The 23290-nt window shown below is 39.8% G+C and overlaps 1 protein-coding gene across 2 annotated transcripts in view; it reads right to left on the reverse strand.

Moving 5' to 3' along the window:
* Positions 1 to 218: 218 nt before the first annotated feature.
* nr3c2 (nuclear receptor subfamily 3, group C, member 2) overlaps positions 219 to 23290 on the reverse strand; it is a 78848-nt gene continuing 55776 nt past the window's right edge. For both annotated transcript variants that reach the window (XM_056371218.1, XM_056371219.1), the window contains exons 4-9: positions 23054 to 23170; positions 18329 to 18673; positions 16571 to 16715; positions 12232 to 12362; positions 6045 to 6202; positions 219 to 5219 (exon numbers count right to left, since the gene is read on the reverse strand). In XM_056371218.1, coding sequence (XP_056227193.1) covers positions 5064 to 5219; positions 6045 to 6202; positions 12232 to 12362; positions 16571 to 16715; positions 18329 to 18673; positions 23054 to 23170 — 1052 coding nt within the window. In that variant the 3' untranslated portion in view covers positions 219 to 5063. The remainder of the gene's footprint in view (positions 5220 to 6044; positions 6203 to 12231; positions 12363 to 16570; positions 16716 to 18328; positions 18674 to 23053; positions 23171 to 23290) is intronic.

The raw sequence follows: 23290 nt of genomic DNA on the forward strand, positions 1-23290 counted from the left end.
TGCTGCTCCACATCATCTCTGCTCTTCCATGCTAACTCTGTGTTTTTTGGCTCATTATACTCCCCAGCCACCATATGCAGCTGTTTTGAATTCATCCAGATCAAACAACCCATTTTTTTGGAGCACCTTTCACCACCAGTTTCTGTCTCATATGGTATAATTTTCATCACACACATACACGCCATACATACGTACACAAACAGATAAATTACATCATATCAAATTATTAATTTAACAGTTTTATTAGAATCTTGCAATAGTTTTGCAAACACAAGTATGGCAATATCTGCATCAAGATATACAGTAGTAACTGATTTCAAAGATGTTTTACTGGTTTATGTTGAAGGATGTCTACTGTATGTTTGCTGTGTAGTTGCTGAGAAATATTGTACAAAGCATCTGAGTAAAAAGTCATTTTTGGAATTGGAAAAAAAAGCATTTGAATATATTTATATATTTATAAGAAATGCACTGCCATGGCTGTGGAGATATGGCTTAGTCTGTTTACACCCGATTCATGGCTGTGAACAGAAAATGGCAATGACATGACTCCACATACAGTGACGCGATAGTGTACTGTGCAACAGCAGTTAGACACATTCTGAGTCATTCATGCCCAAAAGGAGAGTTAATTTACAAAGAGACAACTTTGAAGGTAACATTGCTCCTTCAAGTAGGGGAGGGGTTTTTATTTATGGTTTGCAGTAGGTAGTGACTGATGACCATTAAATTAGCTGTTCATTAATCTTGTTCCATAAAGGGGTTGGTTCAACATTTTGGGAATTGCATTTACCAGGATTCACTTTTTGCTCAGTGAGAAGGTTGATACCACTCTCATGTCTGTTGCCACCGATTTAGCATTGCACACATTGTTGGACTCACAATAGACAATTGAAAAAAAAAAAGAAGATCAAAATAGATGCAGCAGAACCATATTCAACACTTTAAATCTTCTTCCATCCTTCTTACCTTCCCATCTGTCGCCTACATTACCCACAATGCAACTCGACCACCAACAGGAGTGTGTCTTTGTGTTATTCTAGTAGTGGTTAATGTAGCCTTGAGCAGAGAAGAGGAACGGACTACAGAGGTTGGGTAAGCTGACTTTCTTGTAGTCTTCACCACCAAACGCTGACTCAAGTGACATCAAGTGACAAGCTAAGCTAACAGCTTGGCTGTAGCTTCATATTTAGCACACAGGCATGAGAGTTTATCGATCATCTAACTCTTAGTAAGAAATAAAAAGGTGTATTTCCCAAAATATTGAACTATTACTTTAAATAGCCAAAATAATTTAATAGCCAACAGTCAAAGCCTAGACGTCTGGAGGGCATAGGGTCGTTCGGGGTCTTGATAACATCATGGTTAACTTTGTTCTTATCAAGAATCTACTGTGTGTAGATCGCAATATTTTTTACATTACCGTTCTTTGGGACAATTTTGTTACATTGTGACTGAAACCTATTTTGGCAGTTAGAGAAATAGGTGCAGTTAATAACTAGTCAAAGACAATCAAATTTGAATCGGCTAACCTATCAAGTCTGTCAAGTCTCTACATCCACTGGTTCATTTCATTTTGCGTGTGCACAAAGTTTGTATCTTCCAGCTGAAAAGTCAAGAACTTTCTTTCACGTATCCAAGTTTCAATAGTTTGTGACGTCTTGATTTTATTGTGGTGCTCATCAACAATACCGTCATGGGTTAGGAAATCATTTCAACAGCAACAACTCATCACTTACATCTTGTTACAAAATAAGAAATACTTTTTGATTATTATTATTTTTTATTTATTTATTTATTTGTTTTTATTTATTTTTATTTTTTACTCTCTCTAACATTCAGGTAGTAAGTTCCATAAGTCTCTCACAATGTATAATACATTCATTTCTCTATTTGGCCCTTTCTGCCACCAACTCTTACTGTAAATTCTTCTCTGTGATCCAACACAGAACCTGGCGAGTGGGAAAGACAAATTTTTCCAATACTCCAACAAGATGGTTAAAGTAGAAATGTTTTATACTATACTCAACATAAGGACTTGCTGTATTATTTACAATATATACTGTAAAATTGTAAATCAGGTGAGATAAAAAGGCACAAGTTTCCCTTTTTTAAATACAATGTAAACATCTCATCAAAAAGCATGCATTAATATTTCATTTTACAAAAAGGATATCATTTTTAGACAAAGTACTTAAATATTGTTTTCCAGCAAAATATAATTCTCTCAAAAATACTTTCCCATTCATCCTATGAACCTTTAGACAGTTTTTTTGTTCCTTAAAAAGGACAAAAAGGGGGCAAAATAAAGAAACAGTGAGAGATTAGCTTAAGGGTCCTTCACAACTTGAACACAATAATGCACAACAAAGACAGACTGTAAAATGAGGCCCTTCTGATAAGGGATTGTATGAAAATTATTGGGGTGGAGAGTGCAATTAATGTTGTCTTTAGACCGATCCAAGTCTTAGAAAACACTGCGATACCATCCCAAATATCTCCGAAATAATATGTTTATGGCAATAATTTAAAAAATATAATTTTGGGCTGAGAAATAGTTGAAATACCCTGTCCTGCTCTAGACTACCCTCCCATGAGCAAAAATTTAAAATGCACAACCCCGCCCCTTTTCTGACCCTGCTCCTCTACCCGGTAATTTTCATACAGTCCCTAATGACAGTTGTGATCCTGGCACCTCCATCTCTTTGTACACCAATCTTCACATAGTTAACACCACAGAAGAGACCTCATAGTGTAGCACAGTGCCGTCATTATGACAGCTGAGGCCACAAATACAATACACAACCACCCTGCTGTGCTAATGATGTCATGTTGTCTAACTTTAGGCTGGTTGACCATGCAGAAAGTCTTTTCCCGCATCATCACAGTTGCTTATCAGAACAGACAATTCCTGCTAGCTGCACTAATGCCTCATTTCACATTGTATCTCCTCTGTGCAAATCTAAATGTGGAAATAGGATATGGCTAATCCTATAACATAAATGCATAATACCCACGCTGAAAGAGCAGATCAACTATGCACATGCTTGCCAGGAAAAAAAAAAACACACACAAGCACACGCACGCACACACACACACACACACACACACACACAAACTTAAGCCATACTCGCTCCATACTCCCATGTAAATACACGCTCACAGGGCACAAAAAAAAATAAAAATCACACGCCCCCACTGTTTTTCTTCCCCAGCGGCTCTATCGCTTTTCAGTAGCATCATAGTAGTGTTCCACAACCACCCAGAAACCAGTGGGGTGTGAGATAAGTTAATGGTCCAGATGACTGGGCCTACCATACCTAAAATAGTAGTACTTGGCCCTAAGATAAGAGAAAGGAAATTAACTAAATTAGGATAGGTGATTATACCAACAGTTCTTCATCAAGCATTCATCAACACGTACTTCAAAACATCTTCTGTACAACAGCTGAATAGAATGTGTTTAAGAAGTTGTTAATACCTGTACACATTTGCCTGGTTTTGATACATTAGCCATTTGCTGTAAGCACTGCAGAGTAATGCTCCATTTTGTATTATATCAACTTTACAGAGTATGTGTTTAAACTGTGTGTCCACATAGTGTATTGTATGGACTGTTTACAAGTTACTGTACATGTTATGTTTTGCCTGGCTTTGTAGAAATGAAGCACCTTAATGTAAAATGACTGGCTTGTCAAAAACTAAACCTTTGCAACACACTTTTATAAAATGCTTTTTATTATTTCTGGGAAGAGTAGATAAGTGTTGATTCACAAAGGGCTGGTTTTGCTTCATTGTGAGTAAAAACAGACATTCGGACAGCTGCTCTGGAGATAAACACAAATGACAGCAATTACTATGGATGCACCTCAGTCAAATCCATTACCAGCGGACTCTACTGAAACCATTTCCTTAAATGCATGATGTTTTCTGTCCTGCAGCACTCCTGACCATTTATGCACAAAGGTAAAATTTCTCATCAATATTGTCTTAATTCTACACCACAATGCCTAAAATAGTGACTTCATGACATGGGAGCTTCACGTGCAAGCTTTCTTTTACACAAGAGAGACATTTTTATTTCATAACAGATTTAGCTTTGGACTTTTGCATATTAGTTTTGATTGTTTGACTACATATTTGAATTAAAAACTCAGTATGTGAATGTTAATGATGGCTGTTATGACACCGATTGAGATTCAAACTTGGACTTGTTAGATTTAATGTAATTATTCAGCTTATGATGACGCTTGTATAGCCCTTGGAATATATTCAAATAGACCTTTCGCCTTACAGTCTATAATTTCTGTGCCTCCTCATAATGTTCTTTGCCCTGTAGTCTTGCAGTATGTTGCTACACTGCAAAGCAAAATCTAAGTATCGGCATATATATTTATTTTTCATAGTGCTATTATTTGTGAAAGACTGCATAAGCCACAGTTAATATTTGCAAAAACTTTTTAACTAGATTTGTAAGGGAATCTGATTTTAGTGCATGTGGAGTGCATCTGTGCGTTTGTGTGAAGGCATGTGGACAGCATGTGTATCAATTTCCCTCTACGAGTGTGTGTGCGTGCATGTGTGTATGTGTGTGTATGTGTGTGTGTGTGTGTGTGTGTGTGTGTGTGTGTGTGTGTGTGTGTGTGCGTGGGTGGGTGCGTGCGTGCCTGCGTGCGTAGTGAATGTATCTAGCGCATCCTAAGAAATGTATGGCTTTATCTCCATAGAAAATACTGTTATCGTCTTTGGGGCAGGGGGGGCACAGGGGGGGTACTTCGGGATGCATTGTCACATTTGTCACAAGTGCTTCTCAGCGCGTCACGCTGGCTCCACGACTATTCACAGCTCTGACCTGCTCATGGTGACAGCAGGGTCAAATCCTTCTCCCCTTTTTACTTCTGCCACCACGTCACTTAACTTTCCAAGGCGAGGATGCTGGCATACTGGGCGACAGGGTGCAGGCCAACTGCTCAGGCCTTACTTGCACACTTTCTCTTCCTTGAACCTTTTCCTTTCTCCTCTTCCAGTTCTTAATGCTGCTTCTGTCCCATCTGTTTAGTGAGTCACTTCTTGTGGAAGTAGATTGTGTGAGTGAGGCCTGACTCCACCTTTGGTATCTGGTCACTGATGATTTCCACCAACATTTCAGGGAACTCCACCTTCAGGGCCTGGGACTCACGAAAGGTGTAGAAACAGAAGTCCAACAAGTTCCCAACCAGCTGGAAAACACAGATACAAAATTTAATGAGAAACATACAGTAGATGTAGTTTTTTATTGCTTATTTCAAGGCTGACAAAAAGTAATTTTCTAATTTTCTTTGGATAATGTTATTTATATTCAAACGTTTTAAGACATCAGAGAATTTTAGGACACGACAACATAGAATCATATGAGTGTGTTTACACTCTATGGGGCCACTAACCCCTTTTCAATTCCTATCAGCTCACCACTTGGGGGCACCACTGATTTTTTTCAGGGCAAACCTGAAAGAAGAAGGGTCATCTATTCAGCGCTGACCCCATTCACTCAGTCATTAGGGTCATTGAATTCTGGCCATTTATCTCTGCGACCTCTTGCTTGCTGACTCTCACCTCTTGGGGCTTTGCTTACATTGTCATTATGCCATATTCCAGTTGCCCCATGCATTAAAAAACGAACAGTGATTTAGCACATTTACCACAGTGACCACTGTGTACTCTGATCCAATAAACTCCGAACTGGCATCGATCCCCTTCTGTTCCATTCACCAATACAGCCTGGTAACCGCCTCTTCCAAAATAACCTCCCCCTCAGGGAGGGATTGGGATACAGTAATCCTTATTCCAAGCCACAGCACCATTGAACCGCTAAGTAAATGCATTATCCAAATCCACTATGCTGCCATTTTACTCAAAACATTTCCAGTGATATTAGACCCACAAAGTGCCACTGGACACCTTGGTCCGTGTGTGAAGGCATGGCGTACCGAGAGGCTGCCAAAGGAAGCCTGAGCTGTACTGTAGGCGATTGGCACATGGGAGCTAGACAGAGCAAGGGTACTTACATCATGCATGGCATCCAGTAGCTTGGTGAGCTGGAAGAAGCGCTGCCAGGTTTGGCCAGAGTTGTTGGTTGCTTTTCCCACTGATCGCCGGAGCTCCTTAATGTAATTAACCCTCATCTCCTCGAATGCTGCCTGGTTCTTCAGACCCTCTTTTGGAACTGGGAAACAGACAAATACCACTGTCATCAGATGGGTTGGAGAGTAGGAAAACAATACTAGTTTTATGCAGATGTATTAGAAATGACTAAAACTTGTTTTTGTGAGACGATTGTCAGGGAGTCCACAGTTCAGTTTACATGTTTTGCATACCTCACTTTATATGTTTTTACTTTATCTATTAGGCTTCATCTGCTTAGTTCAGTAAAAATAGTTCCACAAAATTTCAAATGATAAAAAAAATAATTATAAAAATAAAAAACAAGTTACTAGATAATTGTGATGATTTAAGTTTCAAGCCTCTAAAGTTGATTTTCCTACTACTACAAATGAATAGAAAAACTAATGGCCATGTGGAATGATAGAAGTAAGTCCCATAATATATGATATGCTATAGAAAATTGTTGACAGACGCACATTAAACATGATTTGCAGTTAATGGTCTAAGCCATGCACAACCACTAGTATGTTCCTTTAATGTAAAAATGTGTAATTAGAGGTGCTCAGTGAATTACGCACCCACTCCCACACAGTTTCCTTTTTTGGACATTTTTCCCATGTTGATGACCTAGGCCTATTTAGCAACTCATTACAACCACTTTCACCATTTCAAATGGTAATTAGTTTTCATGTGTAGCCATTGATTCATGAAAGACAACTGATATACTGGAAGGCCTTGACTAAAAGTTATCTCAGCAATAATGACAGTAACAAAAGGGAACAACAGAGCTTATGTGTGTTAAAGAGCTTAATCCTTTCGTCCAACAAACCTCATTCATCAAGAAGTTTGTTCAGTGACCAGAGCTGTTAAATGACGGCAAGCTTCATTCACATTATAATGATTTGAACGGTAGCATCAGTCTATCATATATATATGACAATCCCATTTCCCTAAAGCTCAAGGTGACATCTTCATATTGATCATTTTATCCGAGAGCCTGAAACCTAAATGTGTCCAGTTTATATTTACATAATACAAATAAATGCAGTTAATCAGCTAATGGTCACATCTCTAATGCGGAACATCACAAGACTCAGTGCGAAGAACACAGTATCTCATTCTGCAGTTTGGGCCACCTCTGAAAAATAGCTTGAAGTCACTCATGTTTCATCAGAGAGGCCAAAGAAGCTCCCGATCACATGTAACAGCTTCAGAGAAGGAATGGTTTCCTCTGCATTCACATCACGGCTAAACATATTGAGAAGAGGCGATGGCATTTATGTCCTGTAAATTTTTATAGTGTCTTTGAAACCTTACAAAAATACCCTTTACAGCAGAATGTGAGATTCTGAGTACTAATGATTTAAATGACTTCCATTAAAAAAAGTAATTATCTACTTTCTTCTGTGCTTTTGAGTAGCCATACTGCCTCAGATAAACCTAAACCACGTGCAGCAACACTAGCGAAAAACCAAAAAATGGCAGGACCTGTTTGAATTCTGCAGAAAGGATAGCCACGGGCAAAAGCCAACTTCATGTCAGTTAGAATTGCATCGTTTTGAGAATAGAGCACTATAGGTCAATAACTCTGAGAATGTGTGTTTGTGTTGTCTTCCTCCTTCTCATTATCTCGTTCTGTCTGTAATTGTCTTCATCGTAGTTTGATGCACAAACACCTTCAGGCACAACATACATGAAGCTGAGGGAAACAGATATGAAAACAGATTGGACCCTGGTGCAGAGGGCATGAGTTCTTTGCTTTATTTCATGGCTGACATGATGAGAATGTGCTAAAACCCAGGCCCCCATTTGGACCTTTTGTTTTTCTCCCACTGACCCACATACGCCCTGATTAGAAACTGACCTGGCATTTAGGGGCGTTACCATGACTGGCCTCAAAATAGGGCATTTATACGGCCGTAATTGGTGTCAAACAGATTTTTGCTGCAGGTATAGAGCCTTTTCAACCATATTTTCTATGTGGAGTGCAGCTACATTATTATGTGTACCACAAGGCCGGGAAAGCTCTTTTTCTAATGCACATAAAATAAAGAGGCAAACATAACTCATGCAGCTAGGAGATGCCATTAGCATATGTGTTGTTAAAGGACATGCAGCTTCCTGCTCTGGGTTGCTGGTGCATACCTGACTGACAGGGTAGCTCTCAGTTTTGATTTAACACCTGATGCTATTCATTAGGGGACGAGGGAATCTTTAGGGTGTTGTCAAACAGGAAATTTTAAATATGACCCAAAAAGTCAAATGACTGGTTAGAGTGACAATTATAACAGCACTTGAAATAGTGTAAAGCAATTATCAGGCTTTTATGTAATTAACTATAAAGGGTGTCACGCGATATACACCCATCATCCTGATAAACACACTGCACCATCTGGAATGAGGCTCGACAGAAACAGAACAAATGAAGGAGCTAATCTAGCAATGGTATCTACTTTTGTGTAGAGGTGAGGAGTGCAACTGGTTTGAGCAGGCCACTGCTCCTGCGCCAAATCCAAACAGGGTCATGAGACGCCGCAGGCTCACTGAAACCTTAGCCAAGGTCAGAGAGGAATAACAGCCCTTCTCTCTTTTCTCTTTATCCCTCCTTCCTTTTCTCTCTTTCACTTGTTCACCCGCTCTCAATTTAACACACACACACACACACACACACACACACACACACACACACACACACACCACTTTTCAAACCAGCCCAAAGGCACATACACACTCAGTGACTCTGTAGTACTTGCTCAGCTGACAAGTTCTGACAACTCCTCTGTAAACATTTCTGCCGCTACTCCTTCCACGAGGCCCTAACATTATCTCTGAATGACTGTAACTAAGCGAGCTTCCTACAGCGCCTCAGAGACGGGCTGCTTGTTTTTGAAATTATTCACAAGTGCTTTTGCTGAAATGTTTGCCGAGCCTCCATACAGTACAGTCGCTCCATCATGTAGACTTTAGAATGGGCAGGTACGGGACTTTCTCTACTGCGCATTAGAAATGAGGCACTGGATGATTATTTTCTTCTCATTCCATCACATTTTACTGCTATATTTTGACTAAATCCAATAACCAGCGCAGATGAAGCCACCTTAAATTCCCTGTTTCGATTCTGTATACCTGCTTCTTTTATCCACAACCTCTCCTTCAAAATTCCAGCTCGGGTTTGAAGGAAGTGGAAAAAAATAGCAGGTCTTGGAGCATTGCCTGGTGCTTGACTGGCCTTTATTAAGTACAGCAGGACTCTCTGGAAAACCTCCAGAGGAGGAGAGGGAGGCCACAGCAACAGAAGGACCGGCTCTGCCACCCCTCCACCCCACCCCCTTTGTCTTCTCTTTCTTTCTCCCTACAGCTATGCACCTGTCTCTTCCTCACCGACACTAGCTCTCACTGTCAACATTTGTCTGATTTCACTCTTAAAATCGTTCTTTTCCCCGTTGATTTCTCATCCTTTTTTGCCTCATCTCTCTCTTCCTCATCTCTCCCAACATCCAATAGCTGAAGTCCAGCCGGGGCTCCCCTGCTTCCAGATGACTCAACAACACTGATTTTGTATCGGGGAAATGCTTTCACACTGCCTTTTCCACATGTCACTGTGCTATAAAATCAAAACCAACCTTATCCATTGGTCTTGGAAATATTGAATGAATCAGTGTCTACTGCACAATGTATTCATTTCCTTTGTATGTACTACTGTGAGTACAGCACAAGAAGCACATTGTTTCTTTGTTTAGGAGTTATTAACCGAAAACATTGGGAACCACTGTCCATTAGTTGAAAAAAAATATTTCTCATAAATGGTCAGTTTCAACCGTGTAGTTGCTTGTCATGTGAGTGACTATGGGCTCAAACTAGGGTCATTAGGGCTGAAATTACAAGCAGAAGTTTGATGCTGTTTTTAAACCTGTCCTCTAATTGAATGATGACGGTTCAATTAGAGGGCATTGGTTTCGTAACTTTCAGCTCTGCCGCACCTGAAAGGTGCAGTAGATTTTCAAGATGGACGACTGCGTGGGCTCATCCGTCACATATACTTGTGAAAATCACTTTACAATGTCAAAATGATTTTCATCTAAACGTGAGACCATACAAAACAAACTCATTATAATTCATTTTGGATAATGATATCAACTAAATGCTTAAATACAAATGTAAAATGGCAACACTTGTAATGGTAGGATGAAGAAAAGTTTTCCAAGGTTGCCCATCTGAGTCCAGCATTCATGCACCACTTTCTGAGGGCTCAGTAATGGAAAAATAAATACTCTGCCAATGAATATTTCCACTGATTGGCACTGGTGCTGAAGTTCAAAGAGTCTGAAGTCTGGCCAGCATGCAGACTCTTCAAATACCTTGCTGCAACTCTCACTCATCCCCCTTATCCTCACCTCTCTGTCCATCTCTCCAACTACTGCACATCTATTAACACAGACACATATAAGGCCCCCATGTAGAAATTTGCATAAATATAAGACTGCTACAGGTCTCATGCGTCCCAGCATACCTTTAAGTGTTGCAGTTATCTTTTTAATAGCTAACAGTGTGGGTGTGGACGGTGAAGTTATGACACAGCTGCCATCATGGAATCTTTAACTGTTACTATTGAACTGACAGCAGCAGCTCACTGTGTGTTGAGGTGGTGGAAAAACCACTGCTTTCAGTTTCCAGCTGAGCAACTTGGTCCAACACATCCTCTCTGTGAGGCTGCAGCGCCTGTGGGCGAAGTTTGGATGAGAGTGGCAATACTGTGAGACCTTCAGTAGTGAGCGATAGAAGTACTCTGTTTACCCATGGGCAATTAGAAAATAAAATAAAAACCTGATTAGCCTTCACACAGCCCTCCCCCCCACCCACCCACCTACCCACCCCCTCCTATTTGCTTTTACTGTACGTTGCTACACAAACAGGTGCATGAAACATCAAGTCTATTTCCACAGCTGTTATGCATATTAATGGATTACTAAGAATGAGCTTAAAGCGTGATCTAACATGATCGTAGGCGCCAGGAAGGTGAGTACGAGCATCGCCAACACTGTCTCAGAGGCGTGTGGTGGATGGAACAGAATACAAGACACTTTATCAGTGCATTTCCTATGCAGGGGCTGTCTTTTGGTGAGGGAAGGTAGGAGATTGTTGGGTGGCTCAGGCCTTAACAGTGAACTGTATGGCTGTTGATATCACAAAACAAGTGCTAATTTGGGAACACACAAGGCATTGCAACTTTGCCTGTAAGTAGTGTTAGAGCAGACAAACACACAGGCGCTTCTACTGTTCACAATAAACCACTTGTTATCAGTGAACTAAAAACTTCAGTCTTGTTGCTCCTAGTGAATCCTGCTTCAAACTGCACCACTATAATGAATAACTCAATGCACAGATTTCAGTCCTTTTAAAATGGTAGAAAAGGGTCTGAATACTTGTAGACAGATGCCTTGATGCTGGAGCATGACAGCTTACTATCCATTAAAGGGAAGCATATTCTCACAAGGGGGTTGGTACTTTCTATTAGAAAAAGCTTCCTGTCCTGTTGTCAAGAAATATTTGAAGGATCAATGTGGTGAAAAAACATTAACGGCCTGGTTATCGCGATCCACCTGAATTTCAATGTAGTGTAACAAAAAAAGGAGCATCCACTCATCAACCTTTGGCAGTTACTTAAAGTAGTGGTGTCTGATGGTCAGCTTTAACTGGGTCACTACAGGTCCCTTGTTGAGTCACTCACATGAAATGTGGCAGCTGTTGTCTGGTGAGAGATGGTCCAAAGTGGTGCAGAACAGTAGTCTCTATTAGTAGTGTCTAGTCTATTTGCCTTATAGCCAGTAAATTCACAGCATTCATATTAATGTTTGTGATTCAGTCAGTTTTAATAGGAAATTTCAATTAATTTTTGTCTGGAATTGATGTTGACCACATAATGTTTTTTTTTCTTTTTAATAAATGGCTTTCAAATGACATTTCATTTCACAATTAGTAAATTGTGCTCGCAGGTAGGTTTGGGACAAAGTGCAAGTAGTAATCACTGTGAGCCGGTGGGAATGGGATGAATAAATTAGATCCTGTGCAGGTCTGTAGCTCGCTGCCTACCTGTGCTGAGAAGCAGAAGGACCTTCATGGAGAGGAACTCGTCGTAGGTTAGCTGCAAACGTACAAACTCCTGGCTCACCTGCCTCATGCCCACACACAGGTCATACATGGCTGACTGCTGCATGCGGTCCCTGAAAAAAGAAAAGAGAGATGAAGGAGGGAGGAGAACATGACAATAAAAAAACATTTTAAGCTTCACAAAAAAGTAGTATTTCTTTCAGAATTCCTGTATTAGATTATATCAGTATTAGTTATAATCCTCATCCTCAGTACTCGCTCAATTGATTTTTTTTATTTTTTTATTGTCAAAACTAACTCATAGCTCATTGGCTTCCTCACTCCATTCCTATCATACTAGTTCAGCCCAGTGAAACAATATTTCCACACAGTGCAGAGGAGGATCCTACTGGGCTAAGAGCAGAATACCAAATCCCCCCAGATTGCAGAGTGCTGCGTACAGCATCACAGCACAGATGCACCACTTCTCTAAGACTGTGGCAGACTAAAGACCCCCTATCTAACTCTAGTCACCATAGAAACCCTTTAAAGAAGGATGTATAATTCCCGTATTTATGTTGATAGAAATGACACATACATGAACATCTGTTAACTATACTGAGATCTACATGTTTACTTAACAGGCTTATGCGAATCGATGTGTTGAAAATACACCACTAAGCGCACACGCTGATCGCGCATGCCCGTCATGCCTATCGCTTTCTCACTCCCCTCGTTTTTCACACACATTTTATCAGCAAAATAATCTTGGTTACATCACAGAGTTCACAAAAACAGGAAAGAAACATTAGAAGGGATATATAGAATGAGCCAATCAGGAATGTGCTCTGCAGATGCCACAGATTCAAGGGAAACTCTGGCTTTAGATGCTACTTCTCTCGGCTATAAATCACCATCCCATCGAGACTACAGTAATTAAATGCAAGTGGTGTGGCTTGACTTGAAAGAGGTCAGAGTTTTACCCACAAAACAGTGAAACGGCATCATTACATAGGCTTTGGGGCTGGAGACTTCGCTCTGATAACAACTAGACTAAACATTTTGTAGAGGCGGCCAGAAGGAGCCGATTCAAAATGAGTGCATAATGTTCCCATTAAAGCAAGACAGCATAACGCTTTACAGTATTTACTGTACAGCTGTGTCTGTGAGCCCGACTGAATAACTGATAAACTGTGACAACGCCTGAGCAGACCTGTTTCCCTGCTGAGCTGCACTCTGTATGTGTGCAGTTTCACAAAGTGCAGCATAACATCATTTAATACCTACAACTTTGGGCTGGAGTTTGTAAAATCTCCACACGTTTTCTCTCTCTCTCCCTCTCTTTCTCTCTCTCTCCCTCTCCTTCTCTCACACTCTCTTCCTGAAATCAATTTTGCTGAATCACTGCCCAAAATGAGCTGCTGGTTTGGGGAGGAAAGAAAAAAAAAGCTGGCAGCAGTCTCTCTCCTTCCCTCCTTCTCCCTCTCTCCTTCTCATCTCTCTATATCTCTGTCTCGCGCTCACTCTGGTTTTCTCTCTGTCTTTCTCTCTCAGTGTTGGACTCTCTCTCTTTCTCTGTTTCTATAGTAAAAGATTCAGGAAGGAGCACAGAACTGAGGAAAGTTCAGATTCATCTTTGGCTGTAGGAAGCTGAAAAAAATGTATTTGGTCAGAAAAGTATGTCTGAAGAAATCACTCAACGTCTGACTGAAATCACAACCAGCCATTCCTTTTCACAGTCAAATATCGTGTCAAAAATAATTCTAAAATTAATATCTTTTCAAAAGTGAAACAAAAAACAAAGAGGTCTTCATAGATACATCAGAAATGCTCTTAAGCCCTTGAGTGGGTGGGCCGGTGTATGTTTTTGATTGACGGCTGAGCTGACGGGAACAGTGACACAATGTAAATCATCTTGCACCGGTAACTGCAGTTACAAGTCAAGGACAGCCAGTGTTACTTACAAATTAAGACTACAAACCTCATAGCATGTGAACTTACTGACATTGACATTTTCTGGTAAAATTTAAGCTGGTTATGGTGCCGCAGGTGAGCAGCTAATTAGCGATCCCGCCTGCAAACTCACTTTATAAGTGCATTTTTCGCAGTGGTTTGTTGTCTGTGCGACCGTCAGCCAGTGATAGAGCAGTCCAACAATTCTGTGTGTCTCTGTAACTGTTAAGTTTAAAATATAGATTCAAATGAAAAGATTTGCTTGGATATATGAAACGTTAGCTCTCTGTGCAGACAGAAAACCAACAGCACACTGACTGGTGTGGGCACAGACAGGGGGTGCTGCTGCCTTGAAACCCAAAAATATAGTCTGTCCTGTCTCTGTGGACAGTGGATCTTACTGTCATTGTTATATATTCTGCAGTACATGTCTACCTTTACGCACAGTAGATAAATTCTGCCTGTCCAACATGTGCATTAATTGAATTAGGAGTGAGTGCCCAGAACCTTTAGGGAAATAGCATTGTTTATCTGTTGCAAGCATTCACCACACATAAAAGACTAAATGACAGATTATGCAAGCTTACTTTGTCTTTAATGTAAAATGCACATTTGTCTCTGCAGTATTTACTCTACATCAGTGACAGATTTCACTCTAATAGCTGAGTGAGTGGACAGTCTACTCAATAAATGCCATAATGTCCTGGGTCAATAAGCACTAAGTAGCTATGGAAACAAGTGTCCACTGTCCACTCCCCCAAAGACTCAGCAAACTTATGGACCAATTTTGTCCCTATTTCTGACTGAATTATCAATGACGTATGCAACATACACACTTGCGTACGTTAACATCAAGCAACACACAACACACCTTGGCCCAAAAAGAAAACACAGCAGGGATGGCAGTGACATCCAGGCAACCCTCACAGCATGTGACCAACATCCAGGACACCCCTAACAACAGCCAGTCTACATCTCCTCTGCTCTGTCAGGCTGAATGCCAGGCCTATCCGTCTCCTGAGATGTGGTGTACAGAAACCGCATCATATACAGCATACAGCAGAATACTGTACAGTAAAACAATTCTCATATTCATTTATTCTATGAATGCTTGTGCAACTCCAGTATTTTCCTCTGTGTTATCATCTTATTTCGAACTGGACTTGCCAAATGACACAAACCATTAAGTCTAGATCCCAAAATTAGGTTTTCTCCAAAAACTGTTAGTCATCTTACAGAAAGAAACACATAATTCTTAATAAACTGTGATCCACTTGGCACTAAACAGATTAGAGGATCAGAGGATCACTGGTGTGGCAAACTAATGCTTTTACCCACTGTACAAAGCTCATAGTGCTAAAACACACACACACAGAGAGGCTGTAGCTGTGTTGCACAATGGCATTTGTGCTGTTGTTTATTTATTTATTTATTTATTTATTTATTTATTTGGGACAAACTGACCCACTGACATTGACTTACACAAGCTATTAGTTGGAGCTTTTAAACCTGCCCCTGCATGAACCCGCTCCTCTACAGCAGGCTGCCTACAGAGGCTGCTATTCTCCTCTTTGATTAATTCTATAACATTCAATTCATCACCGGCCATGCACTGCAGCTCCAACGAGAACATGCCCACATACACTTCCTCTCCACTTGCTCTCCTGTTCAAACGTATTAACACAGATTAAGTGGGACATTGACTGCCCCTGCTAGGCTTTTGATCGCCTGTGCCTGACGCAACTAAAGAAGCAACAAAAAGTATAAAAGTATTTCCTTGTGAAGTGCCAGAAATCAGGGGCAAGATTATGACCTTGTTTTAAGTACACATGCAACGTCATTATGACAGAAACTCTTTCAGTAGTTTTCAGGCATGTTAATGGAGTGCTTAAAATAGTACAGTAGGAAAATCCACTCCTTACTCTCCAAAGTCCACTTGCAAAAGTGATGTTTATGCATAAATTTGCATCTGATGAGCAGCTGAAAATAGCAGAATATACTAAAGATTAGTAGACAAAGCCTAACCAATTACTGCATCTACTTATCATCTAAAAAACAAATTATTTGTTCTCACATTTGTAATAGACATGTTTGTGTGTTAGAGATCCCAGAGGACATCAGACAACAACACATGTATTTTATATGTACCTAAGTGCCATCACAGAAATGCATCTGCTGAAATTTCGGTGCTTCAAAACTACTACTAACAGGTGAGATGGTCGTGGGGTGATCTTCTCTCTTTGTAACATTTTGAAAATAAAATAGTGTAAATAATGTAGATCAAAAAATACAGAATATCTGGCCCCACGCTAAATGTCAAGATCAGTACACTCTAATATCATTAGACCTATGTGCGCAGTATTCTGCAGATATGGAAGTGTATGCCTACTCGTTAAAGATGAGGTCAGGGGCAAAGTAGAGCATCTGTCCATTGGTGTGTTTGTAGGAACGCCAGCTGAGGCAAAAGGAGGACAGACACATCCATGAGTACTGGATCAGGGTGATTTGGTCCTCAATGGGCAGGCCCCGGAAACCTAACACACACAAGAACACACACACACACACACACACACACACACACACACACACACACACACACATAGCATACACAGATAAGGCTGATGAGAAGAAAGCACTCTGTTTTGATGTAGCTGACTACACTCGGGCATTTAATGAATTTGGACTTAATAAGCACCAACTAAGGAGGCATTTATTTAGCAGGGCACGTGCATGTGTGCACATTACATACTGCGTATCTTTGTTACAGTGTATTTTTTGTGCCAATATTTGTTAAGACATGATCACCACTGAGAAATATTCACCCATTCTTCTTTTTTGCAAATCCCACAAGGCCTCCAGTTATTGGCGTGTTGTCTATGGAGCACCAGAAATAGATTTGAATAGGAAACTTGCCAAACTCTCAATCAAACTCTGGCAAGAAACTCCTTATGCAAAACACAGGCCAAGTGAGGACACACAAGTGACTTATCAAGGCTTAGGAACTATTTCAGTCTATATGCACATCAATCTGCCAAAACAAATCATTTAAAAAATGTTTACATATTTGTAGAAAAGGTATGTCAAATACCTAGCTTAACACTGTTTGGCCAGTTAACATTAACTTAGGGGTCTTCTTTTTCTATTGACAATTTTGGTAAATGTTGCCCTGTGTGTTAGCCCTGCCAGCCTCCAGATGTAAGCTGAATGCAGGCGGTGGCATATCTGAAAGTCGAAGGTACTCACTTTGACCCTTCTGTCTGGCTCCCCTTCTATTTATACGTCCGGATATGGCAAGCAGACACCGTGGAGGTATCAAATATTTGCAATACAGCAAATTAAACAGCCTCAAAGAGCTACCTGTGAGGCATCTTTCAATATGTCTCCCACTGACTGGCATTTTAGGGGAACTTGTTTACCCCTTTTCAAACATTTGTTTTCTTCCCGTGCTGTGGCTTATAGGTAAAATTAATGAGACAGACATTAGATCTTCTGTTCAACATGATGTAAATGAGTTCTGTTTGGGAAATCTTAATCTTGATTCTATTTAATGGTAAAATAGGATTCATTGCTAATCTTGTTGAAGCTTTGCAGAATTATTTCCTGACCTAATATTTGAAATTAAAATTTGTGTGCCGGCTGCACTCACAAAACCAGCAAAATGGAGAGATCAGAAGTGAAGATAGCATGTTATCTTTATTAAAACTAGTCAATAATTACATTGTATACATGCCCATGACTAATAATTTTACCACTTTCCTTTTTCTATTCATAAATAAAACAGACTAAATTTCTAATTTTTTAATACTAAATTCATTATAAATATAATATTATAAATGTAATAGTGAACAGGCTCAATGGTTTAAATATTGCACTGGAAACACACAATTTACAAGATTTACAAGCTGCTTTAATCTAATTCACTTACTGCAGCCTTTTTATTGACTTTTAAAAGCAACAGGAAAAAATTCAACTACTAAAACTACTAGTGCAACTTAAAAGACTGCAACTGTCTCCATTATATCAAAACCTTTAAAAACTCATATACACATATATTTGAGGGCAGTGTTTCAACTCCTTTCCAAATCTGGTTTAAACACACTCATAAAGAGCATTTAGGCCTCAGCCCATCGCTCTAGTGGTCACTAACCTGGAAGTACTTTGGCCCACTTCACCATGCGTACCATCTGCTTTCCGGCCAGGCGGTTGAGACTGGACAGCAGGTGGTCAGTGGTGTCAGGCTGCGTGTTGTCATAGCCAGAGTACACCTCTTCAGGCTCAATCAGCTCCAACACGCTGCAGATGGAGGGCGGCAGAAAAGGTGTGACCACCCCAGGCCCGTGGGGCACCAGGGCACTGGCAGCGCTGGCATTCAGCTCCTTCTCTGAGGACAGGTAACCACCTCCAACGCCACCTGTGGCAGTTTGGCCGTCCTTAGAGCCCTGCAGGTCCTCGCTGACTCCCTTCAGCTTTCCTAACTTTTTGGACTTTCGTGCTGTGGGGAACATAATGGTCCTTATTAACACATTGTTGATGGTGGGATTTCTTACATTCATAGTCTGAGTTTATAATTGCAATGTGTCGTATGCTCTACAGGTATCATTTAAACCCAAATATGGATATACATCTAAAATAATAAGTATTATCTGGCTGCAGAAATTCATGTCTGTTGCAAGTGTTAACAATGTCTACTACTATTGTCTACGGTTATTAAATGTTTAATTTTAAACCAGGAATGATCAGTGTAATTTCTTATTTTGCACCTTAATGTTAAAGGCGTGCTGATCAAACTTCCACAGTATCATTTTTGAGGAAATTTGTATGTGAAGGAAGGAAGGATATAGCTTTTTGTAACTGTTTATCTGTTTATGTTAGGATGTGGGTCGGAAACTGTAAAGTGTCTTGAATGAGGTCCAGTAAAACCAGGAGCAGATAATAGTCCAATAATCATGTTTAATTTCCTGTGTATTCTTTAGCCATACACAGATGGAAAACTTTAAAGGATGATAAACAAGCAAATAAATAGATAAACTCAGTTGGCAGTTTATTAGATGCACCTACCTAAAGCTAATGCAACAGTCCTGCAATAAATCCTACTGTCATGAAGATTATTGTGTTCAGTTTTAATGAAATAGTTTCTGAGATGTGTTGATTCCTCTGTATGATTTTGAAGGATGTAGTTTTTGGTGCTGTTGAACCGCATTGCATTATGCACACCATTTATGATATAAATAGAGTGGAAAAAATAATAGAAACACCTGTCCATATAACACATTACAATTCAACAGCTTCACAAACTGCAGCTTACAAAAAGACCATTAAGATGACCCACTACCTCTATAAGACAGGTTAAATAATGCCAATGGAGTGAACATTTTAATAAACATCCATACAATTCACACAGGTAAGCCAATCAGCTTGTTCAGGCAATCAACTCAGGTGTGCTGTTCCACTCAAGACCGGTGAGCACGATGTGACTAATCATGCAACAAGTCCTTGGGTTTTTAAAGCTAAATAGTCTGTCCAGTGTCATGCTCTATCAGTGCTGTCGCTTCACGGTTTCATTAAAAAAAAAAAAAAAATAAAATAAAAAAAAAACACTGCCATAATGCTGCTACTGATGAAACACTTCATAATCAAGCTGGCCTGCTCACACCACTTGTTGAAAACGTTTTGTTTTAGCCAATGTTAGCTGCTCACTACTACCGGTATTCCTAAAGTGCGTCCGTCTGGAAGTTTGTCTTCATCCACTATTTCTCTACAAGCTGTGTTTCAAGACCGAAGCTGAAGTTTACCTGTCCTGCTTTCCGTGATTTGGGACGGCGGCCTCTCTTCCAAAGGATTTTATCCTCACTAAAATGCCGGGAAGTCACTGCTTCGCTTCAAAAAAAAGTAAGTTACTGCTAACGCTAACGCTGCTAGCTAAAGTGCTATAAACAAAGTCAGTACAATACGCGACTAATGTTGCTGTTGCTGGCTGGTTTCTTAGTTGTGTTTCAGCTTTGTTTTCAACTTTTGCTTAATTCAGTTATTAGTTTCGCAGCGTGCTGGTCAGGGTCGTGCGGGCTGCTAAATTTCTTCTCTCATGGTGTTGTTATGTATCTAACTGTGACTCATGTAGGTAGCTAGCAGCTGAATTAGCTTTTTTTTTTTTCTCTGGGTTTTGTTTGAAATGATGGTACTTATATGTTGATTTAAACAGTGGTCATACTGATGTTTTTGTATTTAGCTAGGCACCCGGGTATGTAGTAGATATTGGTGTGTACTGGCAGAAGGAATATAAAAATGACTTGCACAGATACTTATTCCCCTTACTTCGTATTTGAAATGTTTGTAATACAAAAATATTTCTGCTCCTTAGAATCGGATATAAACAGTTTAGCTCCCATTCAATGGTTTACACCGCTGCTACTCAGAGACACACTCATTGGCTACCTTAGGCTTTTATTTGTAACTCAAGGTCATCAGCTGCTTTTCAACATAGCATTTCACTAGACAGATATGTTTTTACTCCAAGTCATGTTTTTGTGGTTTTAATGTGCTTAGGTTAGTAATTATCTGCTGATAAGCTGGTATGTTTATATATGATTGACACTGGGTGCTGGGTCTAGATTTATCCTTTTAAGTTCAGTAGATGGCAATCTCACCCACAGCGGTTGTAAGTGCATTGTCAGGGGGAAATATACTGTATGTTGGCTGGGGCCTCGTTCACACGAGAAAGATTTGAATAGCTGATGTTGGATTCTGTACCTAATGGGGTTTTCAAAGTTTTTAGCATCACTCCCCAGTCTTCTGTGTACTTGGTGTGTGATTGGAGGGAGTGCCTGTGATCAGGAAGCAGGCATTGCTCTTTTCAGTCCTGTTTTCTAATAGGTCTGTACCTTCAACTTTTTTTTTTTTATTTGGGGGGGGGGGGGGGGGTATTTGGACATCAACTCTGTGGAGTATAGATAGTGAATTCACATAATAATGAATTAGTTTAATGTGAAAGAGACACAAAGGGCAGCCTATTTACGCTGACTTTGTTGTGCGCATTCTTTTGCTCTGGCATGTTGCAGCTAAAAATCTTCTTTAACCTCTCTGTTATAATGCCCCAAACACCACCTCAACAATGCTGCTCTTCATACAGCATTTCAGAAGACCCACCTTCACCCCAGTATGCACCATATAGGCTTGTTCCACTGTGAGGGAGTGTACAACTGCCACTCCCCAGTCTTCTCTGTACGTGTTTGCAGAGGGTGATGATGTCAAATCAGGAAAAAAAATGTGGTTTGGATTGATTCCAGGATAAAGTTTTCCCCACATGTTAGATGTAACATTAAAGGCACAGGCATTGAACCAAATGGAAATAAGAGTATCCTCACCTCTCAAATTTTAAAGGCTCTTATTCTGAGCAGTTAATTTTTAGTGCCCATACTCTTAGTGCAATTTATCTGATCGTTGACAATAACCAAACTGCAGTTTGGTTAATGAAACACATTTCATACTGTACTGATAATAGCAGTCCTCTCATGTTTGTGTCTTTGTTGTATTGCCTCATTAGTAGAATATTTTTGTTTTTGTAAAATATTTTATTGGGTTTTTCTCTGTGCATAATAACACGTGTTTAATTTAGTCTCCTGTCATTACAACCTTATTACAGCAGCCATTTAGTTAACCATCGCAAGGATCATGAAGGACTCTAGCCGTAGAGAACTTAAGCTAGTTTGGGAGCTGATGCTGTTTTGGGCCTGTAAAGCTCATTTGCATCTTTTATGTGATATTTAGCTATAAATAAACGTGATTTGACATGACAGCAGACAGTTCTGGTGCATTTCCAACTGACAGTTTTCATAATACAGTACTTAAGATTAAGTCACAGAACCTGCCCAAAGTGCTGAAATATCCCTAAGCTTTACATTATTCAATAGTCACTGTTCTTACATCATCACCTCAATGCATATCTGAATTGATAAAATCACTAAAATATTTAATTACAGAACAACGGTACAAGTCTTGTGATTATTGGGTAATGATTATTCCGAACAACAACTTTAGTCATTTCCATTAATAGTTCGTTTTTTTGACACTAGATCAAGGAACCTTGCGTGGAAATAATAATAATATAAACACATCAGTTGAGTTGGTCTAATGTCATTGGTGCTATTAAGTCTGATTGAATGGCTTTCCAAAGGCCTTCATTATTTACTCTTCCCACTGCAATAAGCTACATAAAATTCCAATTTATAAAAATTTAAATTTGGATTATTTTAGAGGAACCCTAATATTTAAAAATGGCATCAATTACATGTGAGTTGACAGCATTACGCTACTGTATGTCCACTATCCTACAAGTAGAATTGTTTTATGCATTTTCATTCATGTTAAATTTACTTTCCTTCGAGAGCATAAAATTGAAAAACATTTGTCATTTTAATCTCTCTAACGGACTGAAAACCTATCAAGTGTGCTTTCTGCCCTGCGTAAGCCACTGCTACCCTGAATTGGAATAAGCCAGTGGCAATAAACAAATATATTTAAAAAGAGAAAAAAAAAAAAAAATCACACTTCCCTTCTGAATCCACTACTCTCTACTATAGTGTTGTCTTTCCTCATAATACAATACTGTACCATGTCTGCAGGCTTTGTCAGTTGGCAACATTCAGAGTAGTGTAGATCTACACCTACTGTATGCATATGCATAATGCATATATAAATATATTGCACACACATACACAAAAACATCCTATGACTAGGCATCCCCGGGCCTCATATGACCACAGCCAGACCTACTTTTTCATATCTATCTGTTCTTATAGGCAGAGCGAGGCTGACTCAAATGTCACTTCTGAGACACGTGACAGGTCAAATCTGTAATGAGGGTGTGACTCCTCACCTCCGAGGTTCATCCCGGCCTGGAGACACTTCCGTACGCGACATGCCGGACAGTTTTTCCTTCGGATCTTGTCAATGATACAGTCATTTCTCCCGGCACACAGGTAGTTGTGCTGACCTAGAGAAAGACAAGACACAATGTCAGTTCCATAGTGAACCATACATGCAGCTTGACAAAGAACAGCAGTGATATTTTCAAAGTGATGTGTAGTGATAGAAAAGAAGATAGAAGAGAGTG

The sequence above is a fragment of the Seriola aureovittata genome, chromosome 3 (assembly GCF_021018895.1).
Source record: "Seriola aureovittata isolate HTS-2021-v1 ecotype China chromosome 3, ASM2101889v1, whole genome shotgun sequence".
NCBI lineage: Eukaryota > Metazoa > Chordata > Actinopteri > Carangiformes > Carangidae > Seriola > Seriola aureovittata.